The sequence below is a fragment of the Setaria viridis genome, chromosome 9 (assembly GCF_005286985.2).
Source record: "Setaria viridis chromosome 9, Setaria_viridis_v4.0, whole genome shotgun sequence".
Lineage (NCBI taxonomy): Eukaryota > Viridiplantae > Streptophyta > Magnoliopsida > Poales > Poaceae > Setaria > Setaria viridis.
Window position 1 is genome coordinate 12,420,028 of NC_048271.2, and position 27,722 is coordinate 12,447,749.

Sequence of the window (27,722 nt, forward strand, 5' to 3'; positions counted from 1 at the left end):
GGTTGCAGATGGAGACATGGACCATGTATGTGTGTGGAGGTGGATTTGCAGCTTTTTTTTTTTGTGGGAAATTTGGGCGATTGGTCATGTTTTGTTTCTTGCTTTGGGGGTGGGGGAGATCAGCAAGCTTGATCTAGCTGCTTCCGATTTTGTTCTCCTGGAAAGGGGTAAAGTAAAGGGCACTATCATCAGTAGTAGTGGAGAAGGGAACTAGATCCTTTGCCTCTCCACAAAGGATGGTAAGAGGCAAGGAGCAGACTTTTCGCACTCGGGATTAGTTCCTTTAAATTTCATATCATTACATGCATAGCTCTTGTAAGGCATATATTCCCAATTTCCCAGAGATATGAGGAAAAGAAAACCCGGGAAATCTGAGTGAAAAACCTTAAAGCTCTTCTAGAAATGTTTCCTCATCTATGGGGCACTTTCAAACTGCAACAGAATTGACTTGCAGACATATCCTAACCAAGGAATCCTCATTGCCATCACACTAATCACTTGCACAGTGCCCAACCCCTGGGGACACATGGGATGGAAGGGCTTCCTTGCAAACAGGTGCAGAAAAAGAGAGAGAGAGAGAGAGAGAGGAAGGCGCCATTGACTTGACCACAGAGATAGTAAGAGGGGCAGGACCGTCATCCCCCCCTGGCAGTTCAAACTCCTCTAACTGCACTACTCCTACTAGAAGACTACACCACACCCCCATTAATGGTAGCCACTTGAGGAATACAGTACACAAAATGCCCCAGCAGGAACAGAGTTTAAGCTGCCCTTAACCACCCAGCCGGCCGGCCGGAAACGACCAGGCCGGATCAAGTGGCCGGGCCACGCACTGTGCCCGAATAAATCTCCGAGCCGAGGCCGCAGTAGCTGGCGCGCTCCACACGGAAGGATCGAGCACGCGCGCGAGAGCGAGAGATCCCTTCCCTCCCCCGGACTCCACTCCTCCTGCGTCCTCCTTCCTCCACCTAGCTCTGGCTTCCCCTTCACCCCAAAGACACCAACCAGTGTCAGGAGGAGGAGGAGCTGGGCGTCAGGAGCCAGGGAATCTGGACTGGAGAGGGAGAAGAAAGGTGGAGCCTTGCTCTTGACAAAAGTGAGAGCAACTGCTTGCAGGAGGAGGAGGGACCATTTGTTGGCGCTTGGAGTTCTTGGGCAGCGATCATGAGGTTCCAGAGAGGGAGGAGCAGTAGGGCCCTGAGCCGGCTGAGGTGAGAGGTAGAGAGAGATAGCCCTCGGTCGTAGGGAGAGAATCAGAGAGTGATTGGGAAGGGGAGAGACAGGGAGAGGGAAGATGAGCTTCAACAAGAGCAGGGGAGGTGGGAACGGCGGCGGCGGAGGAGACGAGCTGGTGCTGAGAGGCTCCATCTCCAAGAAGTGGACCTTCCTCCTCTGCCTCGGCAGCTTCTGCATCGGCCTCCTCTTCACCAACAGGTGCGCGCCACGCTTCTTCTTGATCTCTCTCTGTCTACTCCTCTCAACCCTCGTGCCTGTGACTCTTGGTGGTTTGGTGTTCAGTAAATTCGTTTCGATAATTCTTACAATCTGATCACCTGCAAATTCTTCACGTCCTTCCTTTCCTGACAAACTCGACCACAAATTCGTGGTTCTTGGTCTACACATCCATTTAGCAGTCGAGTATTTCTGAAAAGAAAGAAAGAAAGAAAGAAAGACAGCACAAGTTTCTCGCCACCGACTCCGATCCTGCCTGGCTCTCCCATGGTTCCAAATTCCTTGCGACCGCCGACCACTCCATTCTAGCTTCGCCCCAGAATCTCCGAGCTCGCCTTCTCCTTCCCTTGCCCAGTGCCCACCCTTCTTTGCCTCACTGGTCAATGGAGTACCTCCCAGCAGCTATTGCCGCTGCCTGTACTTTCTGTTGCCGTATCGTACCCTGAAGAAGCAGGAAAATCCCGATCGTCCTCGTGATGGATGTGGAAATTCGGGCGACTGTACTTGGCCGAAACGCTGACGGGCCGTGGCTGGCTCGCCTTTACTTTCCTGGGGAAGAAGAAGATTCGGCAGCGCGGTTGCATCGCCGGCAGGTAAAAGCGGGAGGAGGATCATTTATCTCGTGCGGCCCGTGCCCGCCTCTCTGAAAGAAGAGCGCTACCCGTCGCCGACAACATAGTGGCAGGCAGGAGCCCTGTTCTTTCACAGTTTCACTTTCACCTAGGTTGCTCCTGACACGGGCCCACGACCAGCGGGCGGTAAAATCTTTTCTTTTTTCACCTGCTTTTGTTTCTGGTTCATGGGAGTGAAAAGAATTGGCGTCTCGGATCCAAAGGAGAGTCAATGTTGTTGAGCGTTTTTTGCTTTTTGCTGACGCGGTCTTTCAGTCGATCCTACAATTGGTTTTTACGCATCGCGGCTCTGTCAGAGGAGCCCCTTCAAACAATACACTGCGATTGGCACTGAAATCTATGCCGTACGCATTAACTGTTCCCAGAAATTTGTAATGTATTAATGGGAAACAAGGATTACGATGTGATTTGACTGACTGCATTTTATCCATAAAAAATCTGCTATGAGTAGTAGATGTTCAGGTTCCTGAAAGTGAAACGGTGCTGAGTTTTAAGCACACAAGTGCTAAAAGAACTGATTGATGCAGGATGTGGACAATGCCGGAGCCGAAAGAGATCATCAGGAGGTCGACACTCGAAGTGGAGAAGATGAATCTTGTCGCCGGTGACTGTGCTCCGAATAGTGTAAGTAGACCGCAGTTTTACTCCTCCTGCTCTGAATCATGAACAAGTCTGTAAAAGCTTTCTGCTCGTGATACAGATCGGCGATGCAAAACATGTTCCTGGAGAGGTTCCAAGAACCCAAGATGTTATACAGTGAGTAGCCATGGTGCTTCAGCCGGTTCATTCTTGACACCAAGCTACACATGTTTCTCTTGAGACTTAGGAAAGAAACTCTCTGTGATCTGCAGGACACTGGACAAAACAATATCAAACCTAGAAATGGAGCTGGCATCTGCAAAGGCGACGCAGGAATCCATGCTCAATGTCGCCCCAACACCCGAGTCGACAGGGAAACGGAAATACTTCATGGTCATTGGCATAAACACCGCGTTCAGCAGTCGGAAACGAAGAGATTCAGTCCGTGCTACATGGATGCCTCAAGGTTCGCAGCTCATGATCTTGTGCTTCCAAGAGTCCCCTTGCTTTCTAGTAAAATTCTTCTGACCTCTTTTTTCCAACAGGTGAGAAAAGAAGAAAGATGGAGGAAGAGAAGGGCATCATCATTCGGTTTGTCATCGGTCATAGGTTAGTTCGTGGGGGACAAAAATGTACTTTACATTTCTTCATGCCAATAAGAGCAATATGACCTTTTCTTGAAATGTACTCCTACTTGGTAGTCACTGCAAGAGCTGACATTATGCATTGTCAGGACAGACAGTAACTTGCAGAGTTACAGTTACTAAATCAGAAATTTCTGCTTTGCCATGTTGTAGTGCAACTTCTGGCGGTATACTTGATCGAGCAATTGACGCCGAGGACAGGAAACATGGGGACTTCATGAGGCTGGTAAATTTCAGTTGGATGCAGTACGGTATTTGCTCTCTGTCTATTCGCATGTGCTGAACTGAAGTATCCTGGGAATGGTTTCCAATCATTTAGGATCATGTCGAAGGGTACCTGGAGCTTGCAGCGAAGACCAAAGCGTACTTCGTCGCAGCCGTATCCATGTGGGATGCAGAGTACTACATCAAGGTCGACGACGACGTACATGTAAATATAGGTGTGCAAATTATTACCCTCTGATCTCACGGTTTACCGTCTGAAGAGACGGGTCTTCTGAACCTAAAAAGAACAGCAGTGTGGTTCCATGTTCAGTTTTTTATGACAATAGTGAACTAACAAAGATTTTGCTTTACTGCAGCAACTCTTGGAAACACGTTGTCAAGGCATCGTTCGAAGCCTAGAGTCTACGTCGGCTGCATGAAATCTGGCCCAGTGCTGGCTCAGAAGTAAGTTTCAATGCTGTCATCAACTCTGAGCATGTTCCTGTAACAGCAAACTAAAAATGTGCTATGTTCTTGTTTCAGGGGTGTTAGATACCATGAGCCTGAATACTGGAAATTTGGCGAATGGGGAAACAAGTACTTCCGACACGCGACCGGTCAGCTCTACGCCATCTCCAAGGATCTGGCCTCCTACATAGCTCTCAACCAGTAAGCAATTATACTCAAATGTTATTTCCCCTGTTCTTCCTTTGAGTTATTCTTTTATGCATAAGATGGACCAGTCATTGACCATATGAATGGATGGTGACATTTCAGGCACGTTCTGCACAAATATGCCAATGAGGACGTATCGCTGGGAGCCTGGTTCATCGGCCTCGACGTTGAACACGTCGACGATCGCCGTCTTTGCTGCGGCACGCCACCGGGTACGGCTGATGCTTTCCCCTCTGTTTAGCATACTCTTTTCCTCTACCAGAATCGGTTGGTGTCAACATGTGATGTCAGTCAGACTCCCAACTGTGTCGGTAGTTGGTCTTTTGCATACAGCATACGTGATCTCGGATCTGTATGGGGTTATTTGGGGGAACAGGTTGCTTGGAGTAGTTGATGGTCAACTTCAGCGAGTAGGTGTGCCTTAGCTGTCGGAGGCATGTGCTTGTCAACATTGTTTGTGTTAGCCATCTTATTAGTCTGTCATGACATGAGACATCTGACCTTTCCTTATGAAGGTCACACTTAAGCTATGATTGAAGGTGGCAATTGCCCATCGAAATGAAGAAACATTTTACCTTAGATGCAGTTCCATCAGGGTACTGCAGCGAACATTATGATACATCATGCATATTCATGTAGTACCCTCGAGTACTATGGGAATATGAATTTCTGTATGATGGATTCGTTAGGTGTTAGATGGCTATCAGAAAATATTTTGGTGGAGGAAAAGATGCCATTGTTGAACTGTAGAATAATTAAGAGCAGAGAATTTCTCTGCATCTAGTATCTGAGGAATCAGGGTAATTTGATATCAAATATGGGGTATATTTGAGCTGATTGTGCTCGGTAAACTTGTGCAGATTGCGAGTGGAAGGCGCAGGCAGGCAACGTATGCGTTGCGTCATTCGACTGGAGCTGCAGCGGCATCTGCAAATCTGCCGACCGGATCAAGGAAGTCCATCAGCGCTGCGGTGAGAGTGAGAATGCGATATGGAATGCAAAGTTCTAAACCCAAGATCGTCCAAAGAAACTACACTGTTTTTACAAGGAATGCACATATACAGACATATAGAAACCCATGGCTGAACAGAGTGTGACACCGAAGATGGTGACCAAGGGATCTCTGTTTTGCATGTTGACAGCCAGTATGAAGAGAGCTTGAGATTCAGAGAAGAATGTACACTCAAGTGTGCATCCATTATGGTGGGCAGGAGGGGTATTTCTTTTATTTTCCTTTTTTGGGTGTTTTGGCTTAGGAATTGGATTATTGTAAGGGAACTTTTCTGTTTTGGTGCTCGAAAAGATCCCGGGTTTACTCATAAAGAGAAGGTAGGAGAGGAGAGGAGAGGAGGATGGGGAAGAGAGTGAAAGGAGAGGGAGACATGGCTTCTCCCCCCACCATTCTTGGAAAGATCCTCATCGCTGTTACTGTTTTCTTTCAAATAACGTAATAAAACTTCTTCTCCAATTTACTTTAGTGTTTTCTTTTACTTCAGTAAGTTATAACTCATCCATCACATATGTGTTCTCATGGATTGGTTGGGTCCTTGTGGTGCAATCTATTCACTTGGTTTCGAGTTCTCCAACTTACCACAGGTGTTTGTATTTTCGTCCAATTATGTTTTAGTCGTAGCGAAACACTTATAGTGATTTTATCAATCTCAAGATCTACGAGTTTGGTTTTTCAGAGCTGTTCAGACATGTAAGATGTGCGTGTGTGTTTGTAATTTGTGAACATCTATACTATATATAAAAAAACTATAATGCACTCCTAATTTTTTTGGTGCAAATTGGATTATCAGTTAATTTGGTATTTTCGTTGTGAGGTAGGCAAGTCTATTCCTCAAATACCACGATTTTGATTTTAAGATAACTTTTATAGAACTCTAGCACATGATTTTCAAAAGAACCGGCATTTTTTTTAGGGTAGCCATACATGATGGCATTAGGTAGCATATTTGACGCTGTTGAAGTTGCAACTTTGGGCTTGCAGCGATGAAGAAACAAAGACAAGCAAAGCACTATGCATATTCGACGCCATCATACCATATGCAACTATGTCAACTGGGCCTATAAATCCGTTTCGTTGTTCATGGTCGAATTGGGCTCTCTGCTCGTTTTCAATAGGATACTCGTTTTGGGCCTTCACTCGATTTCTTTTCCTCTTCTTCTTCATGCATGGGCCTATGCTGTTTGTTTCATGGACCATATGATGAGTTTTGGCCCAGGAAAGTGGCTTCTCTATCTCCTACCTGGGTTCATTTACAGCCCAGGAAGTTGAAAGCTTCGTAGCCTCGTTGCCTCGTTGGTGGTGTTTTTCTTTTATCAGTTTATCATTACAAAATAGTCTAACTAACCTTCTTGATCTTTATACCTATTCCATTTGAAAAAAATAATATAATGTTACCCTATAAATATATAACTAAATTAGCACTTCTTCCACCATTAATTAAAGTAAGTAACACATCTAAATCAGCATTAAGGCCATATCTGCCCTTATAAAAAATTATCACAAAGTACCTGTACGTGTACATGACGTATGCTTCTAAATTACCCACGGAGGAGGGATCGGTCACCGCCGCCGGCCACCGGCGTTGCGTTCCGCTCCCCGCAGCGCCGCCGCACGTCGACGTCGCTACTCATGCAAGTAGATACGCCTCTACTTTCGCTCGATACGTCAGTCTAGGTAGATGAGAGATGATGCGTACGGTCGGGATAGGCTAAAGTGGGTGTTTGGATACTACCCGCTAAAATTTAGTATCTGGATGTTTGATACTAAGAGTATTAAATATAGGCTAATTACAAAACTAATTGCACAGATGGAGTCTAATTCGCGAGACGAATCTATTAAAGCTAATTAGTTCATGATTTGATAATGTGGTGCTACAGTAACCATTTGCTAATGATGGATTAATTAGGTTTAATAGATTTGTCTCGTGAATTAGCCCAGGAGTTCTACAATTAGTTTTATAATTAGCTCATGTTTAATCCTTCTAATTAGCATCCGAATATCCGATATGACACTGCTAAAGTTTAGCACCTGGTATCTAAACACCACCTCTGGTATCTAAACACCACCTGACAGCCGACGACAACCGCACCACACCGTACGGAAGTCATGGGCGTGACGCTGATCGGCCCATGCATGTATAAATGTGCAATGAAATGCACACATAATCCGTGCAAGCAGCCGGGGTGGTCGTCGAACCGTACAAGTGCATATATCGATCATCACGTACGTGTAATCTTTGACTCTTTAAAGAACATGTAAAATGTCTGCATTCTCAGCATGCGCGATATATATGTTGACTCATAGAAGATTTTTGTGTTGGTGTATGTGTACGAATCGGATATCGACTTGCTCCCTCGTTGTTCCAAACAAACATGGTTGTGTATGTCGGGACGCTGTTGAAATTTCTTGGTTTTCATTTATCTACATGATGATGATGCCGTTCAAAGTTGGATATATGTAGTTGGAGGAGATATGAATGCACAAGTTTTTGGTTGACGCGGAAAAAAGTGTAATGTGAAACAGAAAAGAAGGGCCGGGGTAGGATCCGTGACAAGGATCCTAATTAACCGTCCTCGATCTGTGACACTCTTGAACCTCTTGACCCTTCATTCAGTCACGGACAAAGCCGTACATATTCCAGTTCGGTGGGTTCAGCTACATACCGATTTTGCACAAAGATAGTCAGACACCTCTTCTTGGAAGGATCCTGGATACTGTTTGAAATTTCATCTCGGTTGACACGGTCATCAAGTTGTTAAGTCAACTATTGCCAGAGCCTTTGCTGGACTAATAAGCCAGATTTATTAAAACTAAATTAAATCGTTTGATTAGAGACCTAGCTTTGGCAGGAAATTTTAGAAATATTTCAGACTTGGCTAACCTTGCTTGCTTAACTTCATGTTTGACTTCATTTCTGTGCAGCCCACATGTGGTATGTCACAGTCCACCTTTTAAACTCTGGCTGCTGATCAGAGAGTTTGACTTCAAATCTAGTCGGATGAGCTGGATCCATGTGACTCCATATGCCGACAATCTACTCTTACTCCCATTGTAGCAACTGCATCATGCATTTGACTTTGGCACTTCACAGGTACTATGTATACGCATGGATATCTTAATTTGTTTTTGTTATTCAGTCCTACGGTCTTATCGCATGGATGGACATAACAACCGCGTTTGCAACGCTGATAAGACACATGGATTATTGTGCTGACACATTGATCAGCAGGCACAACAAGATAAACAATCCAAACAAATAATGCACACGCCTACGGCCTACATGCCGTTTGGAACCTTTCGATCTGGTTGTCGACGCGACATTAGGTTTATGATTTCGTGCGAAGCAAAACTTTGTAGGAAAGGACAAGAAAAGAAATGTTTAGTCCAAGACATAGGTTCACCTTTTAGTTTAAAGAAAACGAACTGTTCAATCGTACTATTACTAATTACTCTAAATGCTCCACATGGTGATTCTCATAGGACGTGCTAGCATGCAAAATAAAAGAAGGTATATATTACAATATTACTATTATTTTACATGTTCTTTAAAGACGGCCGCCCTGCAGGGCCCTGCCCCCACCAGCGCCAGCCGCCACTAGCTACCCCTCCGGAAGCAGAACCTCAATCCTGAGCACACACTCCATTGAGCAAACAAATCCAATTGGAGAAAAAGAGCATCGAAAGGGGAGGAGTAGGGGCATTTTGGGGGGCGGGCTGACCTGAAGACGAAGATACGGATGAAGATGATGCCGTCGAGCCCCGCGGTAGCATGGACGCCATCCTCGAAGCGGCGTCTGCACCGCACGTGGCTGCCCCGCAGCCCGCTGGCCGGTCACGCCGCCAGTGCCGCTCGTGGTTGCCCTGACGGGCCATGCCCTGGTCAGCCCTCCACGCCACCCGCATCGGCTCCGAGCTTCCACCGCTGCCTTTGCCTGCCCCCGCCTGCCGGGCACCGCTATCTCCGCGCCGACTGCTGCTCCCACCGTCCGTCATCCCGCACGCGCCGCTCTCACCTGGAGAGATAAGGGAGAGAGAAGTGAGATGGGAGAGCATAAGTGAGATGGGAGGTAGTAGTAAAAGAGATAAGGGAGAGACAGAGAGAGAGAGAGAGAGAGAGAGAGAGAGAGAGGAGGAGGAGATAAAGGAGAGGCACGACTGCTTGAGCGCGCCACCTTTTTCACCGCCCGCTCTTTGTTCATGAAAATATTTTGATCTTTGTGCTGGCGGAATTGCTACTGGAAAAATTGCGACTCTTTTTCGAATTGCTACTCTTTTTCGAGAATGGGGAACAATAATTTGCATCCATGTCCTCAATCTTGCTCGCAAGTGGGTGCTCTACAACCGGTTTGCCTTCATCATCATGGCCGGTGACCGGTGACAACGGGAATTGTCGCATAGAACCAATACGAATCCCACTTGTCATCCCATCTGTTTTTCTGAGCAGGATTTAAGGCAACATGAATCAAACTAGCACTAATTCGACGAGTTTGAAAAGTACAACATCCATGTTGAGTTTCTATTTCCTCCTCACCAACCAAAATGCGCTTCTTCTAATGATGCAATTCAAAATGGCGGCAAAAAGAGTCAGCCTCGACTTCACCCCCAAACGAACGAAAGCTCCAAATATACTTCAGAAGATGAGGAATGGAATTAGGTGTTAGTTGGTGCAGCTGAACCTTGAAGGCATTGAGATTATCAACAACGACCTTTTCAAGAGGAAATCTTAGTCCAGCAACAAATAAGTCACGAAATAGCACGATCTCATTGTTTTTTGGGACAAGAATTTCTTCTCTGTTTGGAGGTCTGCAATCACCATCAGCAAAATAACATTTCTCCACATAAAAGTCAATATCTTGTTGGGTCACTAACGAGCGACCAATGAAACAGATCTTGGGACTTTCGGGGACAAGCTCATCAACATTAGCTTCAACATTCTCAAGATCCTCCTCTTCCCCCTCCACGTCTTCTTCTTCATCACCGGTATTTCCATATTTGCTCTTAAAGGATTCTATGCTAGTCGCATCATCACCCTCGCGAATTTATCGAGAACCACCCAAATCGTCATCAGACATATTCACATCATGCACAACATCTCCCAGCTCAACAGCGGCTAACTCCTTGGAGCTCATGAGTAGCGGTTTGTTTCATGCGAGCCATGATGAATTCCTAGAACGAAGAAAAGAGAGGAAAAATCTTAATAAAAAGAGACTCAACGAAATTTACGGGAGAAAAAAAAAGAAGCAGCACAGGCACCTTCGCAACAACTGAACAAGCAGTGGCATGGAAAACACGAATCTCAAAGCCCTGCAAATGTAAGCAGCAAAGGTCTCCAAACAAATGAGAATATGAAAAAGTTGCCGCAACCCCACTCTCTATTTATAAGCATGAAAAGGAGCTGTTTCGATAACCGCGCTCAACGGTAAAAAAGCAGGGGCAAAAGCGTCAATTCAACAACCTTCATGGTGATCTCTGCTCCCGCGCGCGAGGGAGATGTTTTTTTTATCCTTGATCAAGATCAAATGATTGTTCGAGGGTTCGGCCCGCTAGAGTAGGACCTCGCCCATGAGGGGCTACTATTGGGGATCTGGATTGGGGATATCAAATGTCACCCTCACTAAACCGCCAGCGAAGGTAAGCAGCATTTACTTGCATGTTTGCAGGAAATGATGTTTGGACGGAGCAAAGGAAGGTGTGAAGGTCTGGGACACCTTCACTTCGTAAGATCAAGGAAGAAGGCGCGAAGGTCCAGGGCACTTTTGCAGATAGGCGCGGAGGTCCCAGGCACCTCCGCTATGGAAGACCAAGTTGGGAAGCGCGAAGTTCCCATGAACTTCCTCAATGAAGAATCCAGCGGCCAACCCAAGTTGCTCAAGTGAAGGTGTGGAGGATTGGGGTCACGTTGCGAACGTGACCCTGGTAGTGTGAATAGAGTGAATTGGGTTGTACAAGTTGGATTAGGACTCTTTCTTTACTAAAATGTACAACATATTCCTAGACTGTAGTGGTTGAGTAAGGGTAAATTCGGTATGTAAAAGTCGGTTGGCCTTCCTATAACAGGGGAGGCATCCCTACTATACAAGGATTCACATTTTTGGAGAAATACAAGCCCTAAAAGAGTTTTGTTTCCTATTTATGTGTACTTTCTTTGAGTGTTTGGTGAAGAGCTCTACACCAATAGTCATAGCAATGCTTTATTTACATATGTGAGCGCTTGATATGTCCTTAGTAGAGTTTGTGGTAATCGTGGTGATTAGCTTAACTCTGCGGATACTTTGATATATATGTGTGAGTGGAGTTGTTGAGTATTCCTGTGTAGTGACAGTATGCAGGAGGGAAAGAGCCGAGCGAGCACATAATCTCCACGATAGCTAGTGAAGGCAGCACCTATGTGTGTAGTAGATGCATATTCATGTGAACCTAGCTCTTGGGAAGGGAACACATATTTATCTCTGTTATCTATCTTGTATCACCCTTTGCTTCTTGTCCCTTATTTAGTTTAGATTGGTTTGTCTCTCTACACAACCCATATTGCCTAATTTCATTAGTAAGATTAGTATAAAGTGAGAGCCAGCAATCCACTTGTTCCATGGATTGATAAACCTTGGGGGAATACTCTAAGGGAAAAGCTACAACTGATCCGTGCTCTTACGCTTCACAAATTGGCATGCTAACTGCCGTCAACAAACACCACCCGGTACTAATAGGCCTAGAACTTTTAGTACTAGATCATAACACCACTCGGTACGAAAGGTGACCTTTTAGTACCGGGTGGTGTTATGACCCGGTAATAAAGGTCTCTCCATGGGTTACTTCAAAAGGAAAGCATACCTACCTCCATCACATGTGCTGTGTAGGTGGGATGGTAAGAAAGGTTCGCGCGAGGCTTGAGGTCGTGGGTTCGAATCCCACTAACCGTGCACGCGCATATTACACATGAAAATCGCGTGACTTGTGACTTGTGGCGGTGCGTGTGCGGGGACCCCCTTTAGTATCGACATAGCGGTACTGGTTGAACAACCGGTACTAATGGGGGTTTGGGACCAGTACTAAAGGCCGATTCCCAGCAGTGGATGGATCTAGATATAAGTGTATATTTAGGTGCATAGCAAAACTATAAACTTAGAAATACCAAAATAACTTACGATTTGGAACGGAGAGAGTAGCTTGCTTGAGTATATTGTAACTAGTCCATCAGCTCGTGTGGGATTATAAAAACTACTGTATTTGAAAATCATTTAAAAATTAAATTCCTAGCTAATAATCAAAATTTTTTACCTACTACTCTCTTATTTTTTAATACTTCAACATAATACTCATATAGATCTGTACTTATCTATATTCAGCTGTGATTGCTTTTTTAATTAGTAATTACTCCATACACTTTTCAATCCACGTTCACTTTTTTTTCATTTTGTATCGCACCTATATACATTAGGTTTGGCATTAAAATCAATATTTTTCATCACTTCATCACATACATGGTGACACTCATCATGCGTATATACCTTAACTTAGTATTTCTATTTTAACAATAACATAAATAGGTAATTTAGAACCATATATTAGTTTATTTTTGAACATTTCTGTATGATGCATATGAAGATAATTAGATTAAGATCTAGGTGTTTACTTTAAGTTATTTTTAATAACAACATGGGTAATTTAGATACAAATTTAGAATGATATTTTAAGTTATGTTTAATAATGATATGCATGAGTAAACTGAATGAAGATTATGGGCTTATTTTAGACTACCTTTCTATAATGACTGAGATCGGTAATTTAGATATAGGTTTAGGGTTTATTTTAGAATATTTTCATAATGATAGTGGTGGGTAACTTTTTATAGATTTTATATGATTGATGTTTAATGTTTCTAATTTTGTGAGAATTTTTAGGATTTGTCTTTTTTTTTCTAGCATGTCTCATGAGAACTAATGCAAAGTCTCCAATGAAAAAAGAGACCATATTGCTACAAAAGTATTACCTTAAGCTACCTCTCATTTGTAAAACGAACACAATACTTATAAAAATATATAGTTATTATCTTCGTCCGATTGTGATAGATTTTAGTTAGTAATTACTCTATAATATTTTTATCCACATTTATAATCTTTAACTTTTCACTTTGCATCGCAGGTATGTGCTTGAATCTGTTTAATGGACCTTGAGTTTGAGCTATAATTTTAACATAGAAATCTATATTCTCATTACTTCATCTATATCTTTATAAATGGAGGCACACATCATGCATATATACCTTAATTATCATATATGAATAGTGTAAGCAATAGACGATTTATAATTAAGTATTGGTGTATATTTTTAATTAAGGTTGTTTTGGATTTAAATATAAGGTGACCTCATGTTATTTTTAATAATGGCTTATGTGTGTAATATAGATGCAAAATTAAGGGGTTACTTTAAGTTATTTTTAATTATTTAGCTGTGGGTAATTTAGTTGCAAATATAGGAGGTTATTTTAAATATTGTTTATAATGGCATAAGTGGGTAATTTTGATGAAGATTAGGGGTCACTTTAGTTTATTTTATAAGAGGTGGGTAATTTAGATATAGATTTTATTTTATAAGAGGTGGGTAATTTAGATATAGATTTAGAGGGTTACTTTAGGCTATTTTCATAATGACATAGGTGGGTAATTTTTTAGAAAACATAATAGATCTAATGGCTATGATAATTTAAGTCACCGATTAATGACCAGAATTTGCTTTTTTTTAAATTTCTAGGATTTCTCCTTTTTTTTCTAGAGTGTCCACCTAGAATCGTAGGTGGCTTCACCTGGAGGTTTCAAAACTAGTAATGGTAAGATGCTAGCCAACTAGTTCAAGTAGCCTGACATACGGCTTCATCGTCTTGCATGTACTATATGTGTGCATGGTGCATGCACAGTTGCCCTTGCCCGGCCGGGTGGCGGACCAAGTCGGAGATTGATCGCTGTACTATGTGTGCATGCATGTAAGCAGACTTGTCATAGGTGCCATGCATACGTGTGTACGCTCGCATTAGGAGGGTCAAGATATGTTAAACTAAGAGCACGAGCCACACCGATAGATCACCAAAGTCGTGCGTGACGTGTCGCGGCGATCGGCCCAGATGTGCAAAGCAGCCGGGAGACGGGTAATATTTGACTCTAGTGTGTGTCCACATTCTCATAGGGGTGTATAGTCGATGACGGACGCATGTACGCGTGTTTGTCCAATCCGATCGAGACCGGCTGTTTCCGTGAGCCAGTAGCGCACAAGAACATATGTGTCTACGCCGTAGCTGTTGAAGTTTTTCTCCCGTCACTACACGGGAAAGATAAAAATTGCCGAGTGTTTTTTCTTTGCCGAGTGTTTTCTTTCAAACACTCGGCAAACAGGCTCTTTGCCGAGTGCCAAGCTAAAAACACTCGGTAAAGAAAAAACACTCGGCAAATGGAGGCTTTGCCGAGTGTCACAAAAAATACACTCGGCAAACCTCATCTTTGCCGAGTGTCTTTTTTGACACTCGGCAAAGCCTCCTCTTTGCCGAGTGTTTGACACTCGGCAAAGCCTCCTCTTTGCCGAGTGTTTTTTTTGACACTCGGCAAAAAAATAATTTTCCCCCTCTTTTCATCTTGAAATTTTTTCTACTCCCCACATACAACATGTGGTACTCCATGTTAAAATTTGGTATATTTTTGGATTTATTTGCTATATTTATTTAATTAATTGCATTTTAAGGAAATTTTTGGTATAAGTCAAATTTGAACTGCAAGTGATTCAAATTATGGAACAAAATGAGTAGAAAAATGATATTCATGTTATTTGGCCCAATTTGAGACCTGACCCATGAAATAAAAAAGAAATTTCGAACATCTTGTTCAGGAAACACGACCATGAACGTGTGGCAGTAGTATTTTTAAATTGTAAAAAAAACAAGCAAAGTCTGAAAATCATGAGATTTGTAATGATGTGATGATATAATACGTGGAGGCTGTGGAAAAAATTTGAGAAGGTTTTGCACATTTCATCATGTACGATGATTACAAACCGAAGCATCTCAGAAGAAGAATAGTAACTTTGAGAAGGATTCGATAAAATTTAGAGTCGAAGTGACGGTCGAGTTCGGTTTGACTACAAAACTTTTTGTATAGTCAGTAGAGAACATATCTTGTTTTGTGTGAAAATTTTGTATTTTTTTGAAACTGTTGGATATTTTTTAATTTTTTTTAAAAAAACTTTGCCGACTGTCCTAGGTAGACACTCGGCAAAGAAACCCTTTACCGAGTGTCCACCTAGGACACTCGGTGACTTTTTTTTCCCGTACCGGCCGGGGCCCGCCTCCTCTCACCGCCCCCCTCAAGACACCCTCGGGGCCCGGCCCACAACAACCCCCCGTGCCTCCCTCACGCCGCCCCCTCCTCCCCCTGGCCTCCCCTCACGCCGCCCCCCTCCTCCTCCCCTAGCTCCGTCCCCCGGCGGCCCTCCCTCCCTCGGCGGCCGCTCCCTCCCCCGGCGGCCCTCCCTCCCTCGGCGGCCGCTCCCTCCCCCGGCGGCCACTCCCTCCCCTTCTCTCCGGCGCCTCTCCCCCGGCACTTCTCCCCTCTAGATCCGGCGGTGGCTCCTCCCCTCCCGACCGGATCCCCTCCCCTCGCGGCCGGATCCGGCGGTGGCCCTCCCTCCCCCGGCGGCCGCTCCCTCCCCCGGCGGCCACTCCCTCCCCTTCTCTCCGGCGCCTCTCCCCTGGCACCTCTCCCCTCGGCGGCTCCTCCCCTCCCGGCTGGATCCCCTCCCCTTGCGGCCGGATCCGGCGGCGGCCGGTTGCCCCCTCCCCTTCAACTCGGTGGCAGGTGGCGTGGCAGCGGGTGGCCCCCTCCCCTTCTCCTTGGCGGGTGGCGGTGGGTGGCCGAGCGTCCCCTCCCCTTCTCCCCGGCGACGCGCGGCCCGCCCCTCCCCTTCTCCCTGGCGGATGTGGCGGCGTGGTGGGCGGCGGCCGTGAAGAGGCGGCGTGGTGGGCGGCCGCCGTGGCGAGGCGACGTGGTGGCGGGTGGCAGTTGTGGCGGTGGTGGAGGCCGGTGGGCGGCGACCGTGGCGAGGCGATGTGGTGGGCGGCGGCTGTGGCGAGGTGGCGGCGGTGGAGGCTGGTGGTGGTGGCCGGCAGTGGTGCCGGTGGTGGTGGCGGCCGGCGTTTTTTGTTTTTTTTTTATTTTTTTCGAAAAATATGTTTGCCGAGTGTTTTTTTGTCACTCGGCGAAAGCTTCGCCGAGTGCCCGACAAAAAATAGTCGGCAAAGTTAACTTTGCTGACTCAAAGTTTGCCGTGTGTCGTTTGCCGAGTGTTACACTCGGCAAACGTTTCGCCGAGTGTTTTTGGGCCGTCGCCGAGTGCCCCAACTTTCTGTTTCCGGTAGTGCAAGAGCTTTGTCGTGAAAATTTATTAGAAGAAAATCAATCAACAAGTTTAAAATCACGCCATTTTAGTTAACTATGGATTTCTATGGAGATGCCTGGATTTTTCTTGGCAGATGTGGATTGAAAAATGTCAAATGTGACGCCATAGAGTACTCTAAAGACCTTTATACAAAAAGGGGTCTATATAATTCAATTGTACTATTGTTAATTATTGGATGCTCCATTTTAAACCTTCATGATAGAAAAAGAAAGAAATCATAAAAATACCAAAAGAAAACATCCGACTACTGATTTTGTAGACCCAATCAATGTTTATGACAAACAATAGACATTTGATCTATTTTCAGGGTTATTTCGAAAATTATGGTTGCTTTTAGGCAATTGATATCCGTATAGTTGTGGGATAAGAATTTGAGTCAATGTTGGAAGATTCGTAGAAACTATAGGACATTAGAAAATATATGGCCTTTAAGCAATAGTTACGAAAGAAGAAATAAACTTCCTTACGAATCACAGCAGGTAGGATCAACGAGAAGCCAAAATATGAAATTATGGAGTCACAGATGTGCAGCTGCCATAGCTCAAGCTAAGGTGTCAAGTGAACGCACATGTCAACATAGGTGCAATTGTCAAGCAAATCTTCACATATTCCCCTCTCTCCCTCTCTCTCATGACATGTATAGGTCCAACTGGCTAATATGGATCCAAACAGAACCCCACTAAAATTTAGTTGGTAAAAATTACTTTAGCTAGGTAAAGATTCCTTTAGCCAGCTAAACTCAGCTAAACTGCTAAAGATCAAAATTTCCCTCCATCTAAAGTGGGAGGGAGGGGTAGAATAGACAAATATCTCTTCAACTATCATTTAGCAAGTGGTCCAAACACCCCTAGCTAAAGTTTAGGTAGCTAATTTTTTTTAAAAGTTTAGCTAGCTAAATTTTAGTTGGGTGGATACAAACAGGATCAGTTGGGTGGGTACAAACAGGGCCTTAGACGATTTTGTTCCTTTCATGGTATCTTGAGGACCAAAGCTGTGCCTGTTTTGCAAAACTGCTGAAGATCTTCATTGTCAAGGACCGAACCACCAATCTCCATTATGTTCCCAACTTATTTCCAGTACATTCCGGTTCGAGTTTGGTTCAGCAACCATGGTTATTACATAATAGAGTAGCAAGAAAAGTTGACAATCTTGCACAAAAGATAACATATGTATTATTATTGGATTACAAAATAATCACATGCTTGTTCTGGAATGATCTTCATCAACAATTTTAAAAGCCAGCTCGGTAGAAACTGTCACTGGTAGAGAAACGAGTAGTAGTCCGGGTTAGGAAACCTCATAGATCTCGGTTTTCCCAATCGGAACTAATCATTCAGGACTAAAATCACAATTCACACGATTTTTCATGCGAAATATGCATGCGCGCGGTGCGTGGTTTCGAACCGACGACCTCAAGCTTTCGCAGAAAAAATTCGAATAGTCAAGGGCAACCGAGCTAGCTGTCTTGCATAGTTTCGTGTTTTGACTTCATTTCTACACTCACATGTGGGCATGGCATGGCACATCCCTTCTTTTAAAATTTCTGGCTGATGAGAGAGTTGGACTTGAGATCTAGGCGGATGAGCTGGCGTCCATGTGAGTCCATATCTTGCTTTTTCTTCCTTCCATTGTCAAAGCGCAATACATGTTGATTTTTAAATACTCTATTAGTGTTGAATTGTTAAAAGTGCAGCAATTGCATCCATCTTCCTGCTCATGTATTTGACTTTGGTATCTCGCATGTACGGACAGGTCCATGTCCTGATTTCTTTTTCTTTTTCCCCTTATGAACAACTATGGCCTTATCTCAAGGATAGATAACATCCGCGATCACGACACTGATAGGACAGATGGGCTATTGTGCTGACATATTATCAGCCGGCAATGCAAGATTAAAAAAAGGAAACAAGTACAGCTACATGTCGTTTGGAAACTCTGCTGGTCCCATATTCGGTTTCAGATTGTGCAAAAGAAACTAAAGATTCTTTAGAGGCACAATCAAGAGCTATGGGGATTGGGAACTGCTGATGCTGTAGAGAGAAAGGTGGCAAATATAGGTAATGGAAGAAAATTATATATCTTCAAATATTTTTTTTTATATATATTATATCATACATTTTTTGGTGAGGATATATTATATTATACATAAGGTTTCTGAACTCTTAAATCACTATATGACAAAGAATGACCAAACACCAATAATTAAAATTTCACTGGGTGATGATGCAGTTCACTTTTAGTTATGTCAAACTAAAATAATTCTTTCTCTAAAAAAATTGAAATGGGAATAGTAACTTGGGAAGAAGACTTCCAGCACGAGGTTTTTTTACCTAACATATTTTTCGATAAAGGATTTTTTATTAATTTCAAAATTCTTACATTAAGTTAACATAAAGAACTTGAAATACTCCTAACCTCTACATAATCAGAATACACAGCCTTACAAAATAAACACTGATAGAATGACATACTAATTATGATACTCAATGCGTTGACTAGAGTGTTACCCATGTTCCGGTAAGAAACTCCGCCATATACACTAAACATTGAGATGCCATTACAATCAAATCCTAAAAAGTAGGCTTTTGTAGGATAACCCATTTACGAAGCCACTGGATAACTAAGTATATAGCCTGCAAAAAGGATGAACAAATAGTTTTCTTTTCAAAGACTAGCTTATTTTTGCATAACTGAAGCGACCAGCATGTATGAGCAACACTACTTTACTACTGTGCCAGTTGGACTTAGTTAGATTATCTTTTGTTAAAACTACACCCTTACGTAGGTACGAAAGAAAGATTTTCATTTTGAACGGTGCTTTAATTTTACCTAACTCATGGAAGTGACATTTTGAGAACCATGAAGGTACATGAATGGCAGATGGTGTGACCTATGATCGATGTAATCTTTTGGATTTTGAACTGCAAGCATGCATCCTCATCTGTTATGAAAGATATATACGTAAGTAGTGTGATCGCATATTCCGTCTCGAGCAGAATGCGTACGGACAACAGCGTGCCTCCATGTTATTTTATCCTACAACCACGTCCGTACTGACCGTACTAACTACCCATACATCCCCGAGAGATGTTGGTCAGATGTCCAGGTGCATCATACCACGGACCAATCTGGAGCCGTCGATGTACTATCGTCTTTCCTTTACTTTTCTAGTTTTCTTGCCAGGATCTATGACTTTGTTTCGTTCTGTGGTGTGGCTGGGGTAGTCAATTTTATTTATTTTGTTTCATAATCTTGCTGATTTTTCCTGTCATCATCATGCATGTTTTTCTTTCTCCTGCTGGGAGCAGGTGGCTAGTGACAATACGTATCATGCTTTGGAGTCATCTGCAGGTTATTACGTGTAGTACATTGGAAAGTCGGATCTTCCCATAAGTTTGCCTTGGTGGCGATAGCGATTCTTCATTCGTCGTTTAGCTTCTGAATTCTGAAGTCTGAACTTCGAGAGTATTCTCCAAAGTGTTGGCATCTATAACTTGGTTCCTGCAAAACAACAACCCTTTTGGTAGATGAGGCTGCGGATGGAATCTTTATTGTGTTTTCCTTTTTCCCCGATAATACACACACATGAGGGAATATAATGTTGCACACTTGGGGAAAAGAAGTGTCTTCTTTCGTACGCAATGTATGTGGAGGCAAAATCAACTGACGAGACCTACCTGTAGCGAACATGGCCCCATTAAGTCATAGTTTGTGATTTTGGTGATTAAGTGACAACATAGTCATTGGGACTAATGGTTTATCAAGCATGTGCCTTGTAGGTTTTCTAGGTCCTAAGTATGCAAACCAAACCATGGGAAGGTCCAAATCATGGTATTCAAGTGACCAAGCCGTTGTATAGGATTATTTTATGATATTCAAGCATCCAAATGACGGTATCTCGGTGCTTGCATTGGACGAGTTGAAGAGAAAAAGGAACCATCGGATGTTCCGATGGTCCACCTGAGAAGCGTCGGAGCAATCATCGGACGAATTGGTACAACTACAGACGGCTGTTTCAGTCAAGACCACCGGATATTCCGATGCCCTATTTTCTAGTAGCGTCGGATGAATTCTAAGGAGAAGGCTTGGAAGATCAGGAAAACCCTATAGCACCGGATGATCCGATGGTAGGCCAAGGGGAGCATCAGACAAAGCATATTTACTTTGCGAAGTTCCAAAGAGGTTTTGGTCAGAATCTCTTCAGTATCGGATGATCCGATGGTACCATTGGATGAAGCGTCGGATGAATTTTGGATGTGTCAGTGAAGAACTTGGGCGTGGGGAGGCCAACGGCTAGTTGCACCGGATGTTCCGATGCATGCCAAAACAGACCATCGGAACATTCGATGGTATAATTTAACTAGTCGTTGAAACAACAACTCTTTGGTGCCTTGGGCTATTTATACTCCCTCCATTGGAGATCTAAGACTCATCAAGAACACATTCAAGCCACCAAAAGTACCTAAGTGATTTATCAAAGACTTAGCACAAGCTTAGAAGAGTGATTAGTGTTAGGATAGGTCTAGAGAAGAGAGAGTGCAATGTGTGCCTACCTTGTGATCGGTTCTAGGAGTGAGCTACTGTTGTACAAGGTGTGCCGGCTCCTGGAGCCTTGGTGGCTCGCCGGCAAGTCTTCGATCCTCCGGCTTGGTGTGGAGCGGCGTTGATGACCATGTGCGGGGGATGTGGAGACCCCCTTCCTTCGTGGAGAAACTCGTTAGTGAAGATGACATCAAGGTGACCGGGGAACTTGGTGTGAGCCTTAGTGACCAAGCTTTTGTGGCAAGTCAAGGAGTGTCCCGGAAGAGACTTGGTGACCGAGAAGCAATACTCTTGTGTGAGTGCTTCAACAATGTGGACTAGTGGCGGCTTAGTGACTACCGATACCACGGGATAAATCATCGTGTCAAGAGTTTGCTTCCCCTCATCCCCTCCTTTATGTTTCCGCATTTCATACTTGTAACTTGTGTGCCTTTACTTTTTTTTATGTAGTATTTTGCTAGGATTTGCTCTAGGTTTGCAAAACTTATTTTGAGACGAGGGTTCCACACTAGATCAACTATATAGAATGCACATCTTAATAGCATGATTTAATTTAAATTTAATGTGAAAATAGTGAATTAAAATTTGATGCCCCTATTCCCTAGGCGTAGCAACGTGGGAGCAAAGCGCGTAGCTGCTAAAACGAAGGTACTAGCTCGATCCCCAAGATGTGACTACTCATCCTAAAGTCAGAAGAGAGGGAATCTTCTCGAGCTAATTAAGGACGTCTCTCGAGGAGAGAAGAAGAGGAGGAATTGGGAGCTACTGTTAGCTAGGAATGGCAGTATATAAAACTGAATGTGCCGAGTGTCAGGCTATAATCATATATCTTGCATTGATACGTAACCCATGATCATTAGACGTTCAGTAGTTCTGACCTTGTCGGCCCATATCCTATTACAGCCTGTCGCTGCCAAGCCCGACGTACGTAGCGCTGCCGAGACTGCGCTATATAGGGCGATGCGTCCTTAAAAATTCCTTGGCTCTTCGTTTGGCGTCGCGTGAGCGCATTGTTATGCCATAGTCAAATCTCCATCGCAACCAGTTGCGCCGGCTCGCCCAAGTAAACGATCGCAGCGCAAGCAACTCATTCGCTGCCAAATCAAATACTCTCTCCGTCTCAGATCATTCAAACTTTTTTGAGGGTTTGGTCAAACCAGTTTATGTTTGATCGAAATTATAAAGAAAATTACGAAGATTTATAGCACCGAATAGATACACTATGAAAATATATTTAATGAAAAATCTAATGGTGCTTAGTTGATATCATAAATATTCGTAGTTTATTATATAATTTTGGTCAAACCTGATATGATTTGACTCTCCAAGAAACTCCCTATGATGTAGACTAATCGATCGAGTTCTTCGTAACTTGGCGTTAAGTAATCGCGCAAGCTGCAGTTTAATTTTAAACTCGGAAATCACGTGGAGGCGGCACCGATCGATGGAGCAGCCGCCACACTGAGCTTATAAAAGGCGGCATCGGGTAGCATGGTGAGCTTGAACACAGGACTACACAGCCTACTACATGTAGACAACAACAAGCAAGAGTGGTGCAGAATTAAGGAAGAAGGAGATTGCAATGGTTCTAGCTGCCGAGAGAGATGGCCAGTTTGAGGTCATCGACATCGAGAGCGGCCTCGATGGAGCGTTCTCCATCGTCGACCGGCAGGACTCGCTGTTCCGGGAGGCGGTGAGGGGTCATCACCACCGTGCTGGTGAAGGTCACTCTGAACAGGTTCGTCTCTTGGATGCAATGGTAGAGACTATAGAGAGGCAGCTTCGCACCTTGTTTTCTGTTACCCATCGACTGTACCCTGCCTGAATATGCAGGATAGCTGGTGGAGGACGCTGCGGCTGGCGTTCCAGTGCGTCGGCATCCTGTACGGCGACGTCGGGACGTCGCCGCTGTACGTGTACTCGACCGCCTTCGACCACGGCGTCGGGCACCCCGACGACATCCTGGGGGTGCTCTCCCTCATCATCTACAGCTTCATGCTCTTCACCGTCATCAAGATCGTCTTCGTCGCCCTCCACGCCAACGATGACGGGGATGGTTAGTTCATTAATCATTATAGTGCTAGTTTATTTCCACACCCATTCTTGCACAGGCAACTACATATAAGTTTGATAACAAAAGAGGATATATAGCAAATATAACAAGATTGGTTATTCCGATCCACAGGAGGAACATTTGCACTCTACTCTTTGATTTCGAGGCACGCCAAGGTCAGCCTGATCCCTAACCATCAGGTCGAAGATGAGCTGGTCTCGAGTTACAGCAGACACGGGAAGCCGTCGGCGACGCTGAGGAGAGCTAACTGGCTGAGGCATTTGCTTGAGACAAGCAAGTCAGCCAAGATTTCGCTCTTCCTCCTTACCATCCTTGCGATCGCGATGGTCATCAGCGACGCTGTTCTAACTCCTCCTATTTCGGGTACGTACTACACCGAAAATACGTTTTTTTTTCTGAGATCACTATCAACATCTGTGGAGGTTTGAACAGTCTGAACTGATTCTTGTTTGTGCTCACAAAATATTTCAGTACTGTCAGCTGTAAGTGGGTTGAAGGAAAAGGTGCCTGATTTGACAACAGGTAAGAAGAAAAAAAAGGAAAAAGTCTATTGTACTCAAAGTTCATTGTACTCCCCTCACTTATTTACTTTGTCCACTTAACCCTCTAAGCAAAATTTAGGCTCACTTTACTCCCTCGAACTATTTCATTTGGTCCAATCTACCCCCTAATTAAATTTCTCTTTTTGTTTTTTTGCGTACAAGTTGAGTTTTGAGTTCAAATTTTACCAGTTGACTTATAACATGATGCTCTACGATATAAAAATACATTATTATTTTTTCATGATAACTTTTTTACAGTTTTGTATATCTAAGATCAATTTCGTATTAAGTATTCCTGACCTATGAAAATAACTATGAAAAATTCTTAGTATAATTTTTTAACATAAGGCATCATGTTTTGTATCTGCTTACAAAATTTGAACTCAAAATTCAACTCGTACACGGGAAAAAAAGAGAAATTTAATTAGGGGATCGATTGGACCAAATGAAATAATTTGAGTAAAGTGAGTGGATAGATGAGGGGAGTAAAATGGCCTTTTTCAAAAAAAAAATATGGTGCATGTATATGCCTGAAGATCATGACTTAAGCTTAGAAGACGTTAACTGTAGCTAATCAGTTAAGAAAAGACTGACTGGGTCAATGAGTTACAACATCAGCTAATGCAAAACTTGTTTATAATTTCACACAGATCAAATTGTATGGATCACCGTCGCAATTTTGATAGTTCTGTTCGCTATCCAGCGCTTTGGAACCGACAAAGTTGGCTACTCGTTCGCACCAATCATACTGCTGTGGTTGCTTCTGATCGGAGGAGTCGGGCTCCATAACCTGATCAAATATGATGTTGGCGTCTTGAGGTCGTTCAACCCAAAATACATCATTGACTATTTCAGGAGAAACAAGAAGGAAGGATGGGTCTCGCTTGGTGACATCCTCCTTGTTTTCACAGGTTGGCACAAATAGCTTTGACATAATTAACCAAGCAAGCCAGCTTACGCAAAAATATTTTGCAAATCTGGTTAGCTATTATCTAGGGAAGATTAAGTCACTCAGATAAACATATGCTCCAAATATATGAATCACTAACATATATGGTACCATTTACTCTCCGCAGGAACGGAAGCTCTTTTTGCTAATTTGGGTTACTTCAGCATTAGATCCATTCAGGTATGATGTGTGCAAATACCAACACAAGAACGTTTCAAACTTTGATGCATAAGCAAGATGTCCTCGTTATGTGTAGTAGGCACATTATCTTCGTACTAAACAATATTGTTTTTGGAACTTTTCAGTTAAGCTTTAGCTTTGGGTTACTGCCATCTATATTGCTCACTTACATCGGGCAAGCAGCATACTTAAGGAAGCATCCAGAACACTTTGCTGATACTTTCTATAGATCAGTTCCAAGTAAGCATATATTTGAACAATACATTTTTCGTTTCATTATGAAGAAGTATTCTCAAAATTAATGAACGTGCACTTCGTTATTGTAATAAATTCAGGCACTCTGTTTTGGCCTACGTTTATCTTGGCGATCGCGGCGTCCATCATCGGAAGCCAAGCAATGATCTCATGTGCTTTTGCAACTGTTTCACATTTACAAACACTCAGTTGCTTTCCGAGGGTTAGGATACTGCACACATCAAAGCGATTTTACGGACAACTGTATGTTCCTGTAGTCAACTTACTGCTGTGCGTAGCTGCTTGTCTCGTGACTGTCAGTTTCAAGACAACCACCATTATCGGAAAAGCCCATGGTAAGAACAGTGTTTAACAATTTACGCACATTTATGCATTCATATGGAACAATCACAAATATGAACAAATAAAGCAGCGCACTGAGAAAAAAAAATTAAACTGTAAAAACATCTCTCTAACCATGCCATGATAAATGCATGCAGAAATCTGTGTGATCCTCGTGATGATCATCACAACACTGCTGATGACAATCGTGATGCTCTTGGTCTGGAAAATCAGTATTTGGTGGATTGCACTCTTCTTCGTCATATTCATTCCAATAGAGTCTGTTTACCTATCATCGGTGTTATACAAGTTTACCCATGGACCATATGTGCCAGTTGCTATGTCGGCAGTCTTGATGGTGGTGATGATCGTTTGGCACTATGTACATGCCAAAAGGTACAAGTATGAGCTGAAGCACACCTTGTCCCCTAACAAGGCTAGAGAACTGCTTGAGCACCATGATCTGAAGAGGGTCCCCGGAGTTGGGCTATTCTACACTGAGCTAGTGCAAGGCATCCCACCCATATTCCCTCACCTCATCGAGAAGATCCCGACCATTCACTCGGTCCTTATCTTTGTCTCCATCAAGCATTTGCATGTTCCCCATGTCGATGCTTCTGAGCGCTTCCTCTTCCGGCAAGTGGAGCCGAAGGAGTTCAAGGTATTTCGATGTGTGGCACGGTATGGGTACCGGGACTCCCTTGATCAGGAGGCTGAAGGCTTCGTCCTCGCGCTTGTTGAGTCTCTCCAGTATTACATAAGAGATGTCAATCTCTACTCTGCAGATGAGATTCAGAATATTAGCTATCCGATTTCTCGCGATCAGAGCTTATCTCGGGAGAAGCCTTCTGGACGGCATGCCATCTATGCTGAGGAGATGATCACACCAATCCAATCCTTTTCTGAGCTCACAACACTGTCAAATGGTGTGAGCAATCGTCTACCACAGTTTCAGGTAACATAATAGTTAAATTAGCTGAGTTTTTTTGTGTGTTTTAGTATAGTTTTGTAAAATTGATGGTGTTTAATTAATTAACAGGTATCAAAGATGAATATTGCGGAGTTAGCGAAGATCGAGGAGGAACAGAAGTTCATCCAAAGAGAAACAGAGAGAGGTGTGGTGTACATACTTGGAGAGACTGAGGTGGTGGCAAGGCCTCAGTCCTCGCTCCTTAAGAAGATTGTTGTCAACTACATATACTCCTTCCTAAGGAAGAACTTCATGCAAGGAGAGAAGATGCTATCAATTCCCCATGGCAAGCTACTGAAAGTTGGAATCTCATACGAAATTTGATGGTTTATTCGTATGCCAAACTGTCAAAACGTTGGGAACTGAAAGAAGCAAAGCTAGGATCTGGGTATACTTCTGCATGCAGGGTTGATCTGTAAGATAATTGTACGATAATGTAACGTGTAGATCAAGAGTCAACAGGATGCTATGATGCTGCACATGGACAAATTTGGCTGACGTGTGGCTAGCATTCGTGTGCTCTAGAAATGTGCATATTATTTTAATGTCGCATATCTATTTTTTTTGAATACATTGTGTGTGTATATATTTGTGAGTAGTTCTCTTCTATTTTGTACCATGCAAACTTATGACGTCGTCAAAATTCGGCACAAATAGTGAAATTCAAAGAGTACAGAGAAACTAATTTCTTGTTCCTGTTGTGGTTTTGTTATTGGGCTTTTGCTGTGCCCTGACTGTCCCGACAGTCCAGTTCATGCATGAGTTTGTGTTTGGCCTGTCTTTTCCCACTTGGGCTGGTGGTGAGTGGCCGGCCAACAAAAGAGTTGCATACACCTAAATAACATTTCGTCATGATTTGTTGACTTCTTTGCATTTGGTTATTTTCTAAGACAAATATAAACCTATGTGACTGAAATACAACTTCTCTTTATGCAATCATAATACAGCCTCTTACTGGAAAAAAACTGTGTATATGAACGGGAAAAAATGAATTTCTTTATGCGTCAATTCATAGTTGTATGTTATCTTCCTGTTTATATCTTCAACTCAAGATTAGACCTTCAATCAAAGATACTTGCAGAGGTAAAAAAACAAGTGAGAGTGACCATAGGATTAGGTCCAACCATGCACAATTTACTTGTGGAAACACAGGTCATTTTTGTAGATCTGTACGAAAGGAACTACTGCCTTATCTCTTATGCGCCAGAGTCAATGGTGAAACGTGGCTGTACCAAGTGGAATAAGGAAGAACCTC

General features: G+C 43.4%; 2 protein-coding genes across 2 annotated transcripts; both read left to right on the top strand.

Annotated features, from left to right (window-relative positions):
• The first annotated feature begins 745 nt into the window (after nucleotides 1-745).
• Nucleotides 746-5,663, top strand: LOC117840105 (probable beta-1,3-galactosyltransferase 2). The gene is made up of 11 exons (XM_034720561.2): nucleotides 746-1,434; nucleotides 2,612-2,708; nucleotides 2,785-2,840; nucleotides 2,936-3,129; nucleotides 3,209-3,272; nucleotides 3,461-3,533; nucleotides 3,627-3,747; nucleotides 3,889-3,976; nucleotides 4,055-4,180; nucleotides 4,289-4,398; nucleotides 5,047-5,663. Exons 1-11 carry the CDS (start codon nucleotides 1,295-1,297, stop codon nucleotides 5,193-5,195), a joined length of 1,218 nt encoding a protein of 405 aa, XP_034576452.1. The 5' UTR covers nucleotides 746-1,294; the 3' UTR covers nucleotides 5,196-5,663.
• Nucleotides 5,664-22,668: 17,005 nt separating this feature from the next.
• Nucleotides 22,669-27,152, top strand: LOC117836930 (potassium transporter 21). Its single transcript, XM_034716458.2, has 10 exons — nucleotides 22,669-22,914; nucleotides 23,010-23,232; nucleotides 23,362-23,613; nucleotides 23,722-23,772; nucleotides 24,443-24,703; nucleotides 24,869-24,921; nucleotides 25,047-25,161; nucleotides 25,257-25,511; nucleotides 25,656-26,452; nucleotides 26,537-27,152. The coding sequence occupies exons 1-10, from the start codon at nucleotides 22,759-22,761 to the stop codon at nucleotides 26,789-26,791; spliced, it is 2,418 nt and encodes an 805-aa protein (XP_034572349.1). The 5' UTR covers nucleotides 22,669-22,758; the 3' UTR covers nucleotides 26,792-27,152.
• Nucleotides 27,153-27,722: the final 570 nt, after the last annotated feature.

Bases quoted from the DNA above. Each gene is read 5' to 3' on its own strand.
- LOC117840105 (XM_034720561.2), top strand. From the start codon at position 1,295: ATGAGCTTCAACAAGAGCAGGGGAGGTGGGAACGGCGGCGGCGGAGGA. The intron at 2,841-2,935 runs GTGAGTAGCCAT...TGTGATCTGCAG, and splicing joins AGAACCCAAGATGTTATACA to GACACTGGACAAAACAATAT. The intron at 4,181-4,288 runs GTAAGCAATTAT...GTGACATTTCAG, and splicing joins TCCTACATAGCTCTCAACCA to GCACGTTCTGCACAAATATG.
- LOC117836930 (XM_034716458.2), top strand. From the start codon at position 22,759: ATGGTTCTAGCTGCCGAGAGAGATGGCCAGTTTGAGGTCATCGACATC. The intron at 24,704-24,868 runs GTTGGCACAAAT...TACTCTCCGCAG, and splicing joins CATCCTCCTTGTTTTCACAG to GAACGGAAGCTCTTTTTGCT. The intron at 26,453-26,536 runs GTAACATAATAG...ATTAATTAACAG, and splicing joins ATCGTCTACCACAGTTTCAG to GTATCAAAGATGAATATTGC.